The sequence below is a fragment of the Habropoda laboriosa genome, unplaced genomic scaffold (genome assembly GCF_001263275.1).
Source record: "Habropoda laboriosa isolate 0110345459 unplaced genomic scaffold, ASM126327v1 scaffold20, whole genome shotgun sequence".
Classification (NCBI taxonomy): Eukaryota; Metazoa; Arthropoda; class Insecta; order Hymenoptera; family Apidae; genus Habropoda; species Habropoda laboriosa.
In genome coordinates, this window is record NW_017100143.1 from 2,628,271 (window position 1) to 2,632,961 (window position 4,691).

General features: G+C 31.2%; 1 protein-coding gene across 1 annotated transcript; it reads left to right on the top strand.

The window, feature by feature from the left end:
* Positions 1–991: 991 nt before the first annotated feature.
* On the top strand, positions 992–4,489 carry LOC108573999 (peptidyl-prolyl cis-trans isomerase E-like). Its single transcript, XM_017936501.1, has 4 exons — positions 992–1,189; positions 1,511–1,704; positions 3,609–3,885; positions 4,412–4,489. Exons 1-4 carry the CDS (start codon positions 992–994, stop codon positions 4,487–4,489), a joined length of 747 nt encoding a protein of 248 aa, XP_017791990.1.
* The last annotated feature ends 202 nt before the right edge of the window (positions 4,490–4,691 follow it).

Sequence of the window (4,691 nt, forward strand, 5' to 3'; positions counted from 1 at the left end):
TTGGAAAAATGATGAAAATGTTTGAACAGATGATAATCTGTGTGAGCGGATATTGTAGAGTCTCATGTCCCAAATCGTTTAACTTTTGCACTGTAATTAATAATACGTGTAATCCGACATTATCATGCAAAAGAATCAGATCTCTTCTGTTGACTAGTGCTGTACGAATAATTGACAACATTTGATGCATTTCGCTAAGTTCGTTGCAGTATGCATTTACCATAATCGTTTCCGCATTTTTTCAAAAAATTATAGTGAATAATTCCGTCAGGAGACCACCAAACAGATAGCATTATCTTTTTCAAATGTGCTTTAAATTTTGCAAAGTGTCTAGGTGGTTCGTTAAGATCCAACCACTGCCCAGGTTTCTTTCGATTATCATAAAGTAGCCAATTTTCGTCGTAGGTAACAATTCTGTCAAGGAAATGGTCTTTACCTCTTTGCGGTTTGAAGAATCCAGTTACTCCGTACTCATTTGGCCACTGTCGGGCAGCACTGTGTAGTTTGCCTTTATTTCAATGTTTCAGCGTAATATTAGTTACAAAATATTAAGTGTCAGTATAATATTAAAGCATTAAAAAATGGTTCGTTATCGTTTATAATTTATCGTTGTACGATATCTGAAGGCAAAATTTCCTGTGTCGAGTCAGACTCGATATAGGACCGCAAAGAGTTACCGCTGCACAGAACCATGGATGGAGTAAATAGAGACACGAAGCATTCGTTAATGAACGGAACTCACTTATCCATTTTCTCTGTCTTGCCTACGTTTTGTAGACGGCATAAATAAATTAGTGAAACATTAACCGTAGTGTATCAATTGTAATGGTATTTATTTTGAATGCATATGTTAATTTTTGGTGGAAATATAATTATTTGAGTTCAGGCGAGGAAATCCGACAGAACTTTCCGAACGACCTAATAAACTAAATAAATTATAATAAAATAATGTCACGAAATGAAAAATAACCATTAAAAGCACAAGGAAACCATGGACCTAAAAACGTACAGAAAATATAAACGAAGGATTGCTCAAGCTGTAGCTAAAGTTGATAATAAACCACCAAAATTTGAAGTAGACACTTATTATAAAAAGCGTAATATGATCATTGATATGAATCGAACACAGCAGCTAGACAGAGACAACATGGATTTATTAAGACGGATGAACATAATTGTGCGACTGGGTGTAAGCAGGAGAAATTTTGTAATCAACAATATTTTTGTTTATCGTTACTTTTTATTGTTGATTTACTGTCATATTCTACTATTTCATTTCTTTTTCATCTCAACATTTTGTCATTCTTTTAATACTGCGCTATTGCTTCTTGTCGTTTTTACAACAGTGAATTTGTCATTACAGTAATAAATTTCAATATTATAGTGTAATAAAAAATGCACTTTCCAAAAATAAAACTAAATTGTAATTTTGTTTTTGTTTAATGTAGTTAAAAGCTTACGATATGTCAATATAAATAGTTAATTTATTTCTATTGCACTTGAATTATAGGGAAACGTTGATTGTTGGTTACCAAAGATTAAATATACATCAAATCTTCCAAATCCGGATATAATTAATAAATCACATATGAAAAATAATAAAATATTGCTACAAAAAATTCGTAGTGTTGGTAGTTACTACCCTGCTGGAGAGTTAATACAGAGTTGGAAGGAAGCAAAAAAGAAAACGCAGCATAGACAAAGGCAAAGTGTTACTATTTTACTATCGAAAGACTGTATATTTTCGAATATACGTCATAAAATGTTTGTTTCTTTTCCTTATATCGCTATAATTAAACGTAAAATTGAACTACTTTTTAAAATATAATTTCTTTACGTGAATATTTTAGGCTACCAATGATAAAATTTGCTTTTCATTTATACTAATGTTAAAGTTTCCAAATATGCAAGGCTTGGTAAAGTATCTACCTACGGCAATATAAGAAGGCAAATTCATTGATTAAATAAAGATATAAAATGTACAAAATAAAACAAATTATACATTATATTATAATTGTTTTACATGTAATGTATGCTAACATAACACATTTTTAATTATGCAGGTATCAACAAGAACCGGCAATGCAAGTTATTGGACCACCATCGTTGCAAGATAATTGCATGGTTAAAGATTTATCAATGTTGAAAAAATTAAATCCATCAATTCGAACTCGATGTTTCTTTGAAATTCAAATTGAATCCAAAGGAGATAAACAGAAGTTAGGATATATCCAATTTGAACTTTATGATGATGTTGTACCTCGAACATGCGCAAATTTTGCGGGACTGTGTCGTGGATATAATGGTTTATCGTACAAGTAACTAACAATAAGCATATTTCGAGGATATTTATTATCATTAAAATTTAATGGAAAGTGTTACGCGCTGCGAGGCCCGGGGTGCAGAGCACGGCGTGCGGAGTCTGGGTTTTATGGTTAAAATGGTATTATGGCTGGGAAAGTTAAACGCACCGATGTAGGGCTAACACCGGGAGCCAAAGGATAAGAGTTTACGGACGGACTGACGTATGGCTAACACCGAGAGCTTTTAGAATAGTTTTTGTGGACGAACCAGTGTGTGGCTAACACCGCGAGTCACTAGAATAAGAGGTTGTGGACAAACCGGTGTATGGCTAACGCTGAGAGTTATTAGGTTAGCTTTCGTGGACGAACGGACATACGTATGGCTAACGCCGGAAGCCACTAAAACGAGTGTTCGTGGACGAAGCAGTATATGAGTAACACCGGGAGCCACTAGGTTAAATGTAAGTAGGTAGACCTCGTATGTTGCAATTAAATGATATACCTTGAGCGGTAAAGGTATGTCGTTTTGGATTTTCCTTGGTTACGCTACTGATATTACTCAGGATGGGTTTTTCAATTGAAGTAAGCGAATATAATTCAACTAAACTATGTTCGAATATAATAAAAGTTACAAATTACAATGTTGAATACAAATCAATTCCTGCCTGGGCAAGAATATCCTTTTCGGAATTTACCCGAGTACGCAGGGGAGTCTTACAAGACACGATTGTCCATTTGATACTTATGTACGTATAACGTACTTACAATTAGTAACATAGTGCAATGCTTCGAAAGGGAATATATTCCGATCTTGCTGATAATGAATATCAAAGTTTCCACTCTTAGAGTAAAATCTATACGCGAGACTGCTCTGTAGACTGAACCCCAGAGCATGAAAATTCTTCTCCTTATGTATGTATACCCCAAGTTTTGTTTCAGATAAGTATACGAGATAAAATAAATCACCTGCGCCATCGAGACATCTTTTTTTGAAAAAATTAATTTTAATACTTTTAATATTATATTATATTGTTTATAATATCTTAATAAACCATAAAAAGTTTTATACTTATAATTTTGTATTCACTGAAAAAATAATCATTGAAAACTGCTTAATTTTTCGGTCGTCACACTAGAATGACCCCTTAATAAAACAACAGAAATAAGATAACTTCTTGAAAGAATGTATGTCTTCAGGAAAATTGTTTACTAGGACGAAGATAAAATTACATTTTAAATACAATATAAATATTATGAAGTTGCAATAAATGAAATATAATGAATAAAATATTTATTTCTTAATAGAAACACACCGTTTCATCGAATTGTTTCGGGCTACTGGTGTCAAGGTGGAGATGTTACAAAATTCAACGGAAGTGGAGGAATCTCTATATACGGAGAATCATTTGAGAATGAAAATTATAACTTACGACATGCTGGTCTCGGCATTTTATCCATGTGTAGCGAAAATGAAAATACAAGCAATTCCAAATTTAATCTTACTTTCAGACAGTTGAAAACAGTAGATGGGAAACACGTAGTATTTGGAAAAGTTATTGCAGGTCTCTCTAACATTTACAAAGTAAATATATTTTAATAATGTCAGTAAATATATTACACCAATTAACGAATTTACATATTTTAAGTATTTCTCTATGTAATTATTTTTTAGAACATTCATTTATATTTTGTGAAAAAATTACTCCTTAAAACTTTGCATAATAACGTATTACACCCCTTATTACGTTTTATTTTTAACTATTTATTTAATGTAGCACATCTTTTCCCTACCAAAATAATAAACAAATATAGAAATTAAACTATAAATTTAATTTGTCTTTTAATTAAGCTTAAAGTAAGCTATATTTTAAAATGTTGTAAACGTAAAAGCATTAAATACATTAATATTTGAGATCTACCGGGGCAATTAAAAAATTATTTAAAATATGCTCCCACAATTATAGTACATTCCTTTTATAAATATTCAAAAATTTATTTTTTACCACGAGTTAAAAGAAGTAATTAATTGAAATGTAATAGTCGTTATTTGAAATATATTCTACATAATAATCTATATATACATGAATGTATCTTCCGATATTCATTAGATCGAAGAATTTGGTACGAAAACAGGAAAACCGTTTAAAAGAATAATTATATCGAATTGTGGCCAAATATATAGATAGAATTGACAAAAAGCCGACTAAGATATAAAAAATGTAATCAAGTACTACGTTAAATATAGTAAGAATACAATATTACAAATATTTTCCCAACTGGAATAATGGAAATTAACAGTAAGTATTAAGAGTTTGACAACTTTCTGTTATGTAGAAAAATATAATCACACCGAAGATTCAGTTTATTTTCCTTTTATTTATAGCGAAT

Bases quoted from the DNA above. Each gene is read 5' to 3' on its own strand.
- LOC108573999 (XM_017936501.1), top strand. From the start codon at position 992: ATGGACCTAAAAACGTACAGAAAATATAAACGAAGGATTGCTCAAGCT. The intron at 1,190-1,510 runs GTAAGCAGGAGA...CTTGAATTATAG, and splicing joins ACATAATTGTGCGACTGGGT to GGAAACGTTGATTGTTGGTT. The intron at 1,705-3,608 runs GCAAAGTGTTAC...ATTTCTTAATAG, and splicing joins AAAACGCAGCATAGACAAAG to AAACACACCGTTTCATCGAA.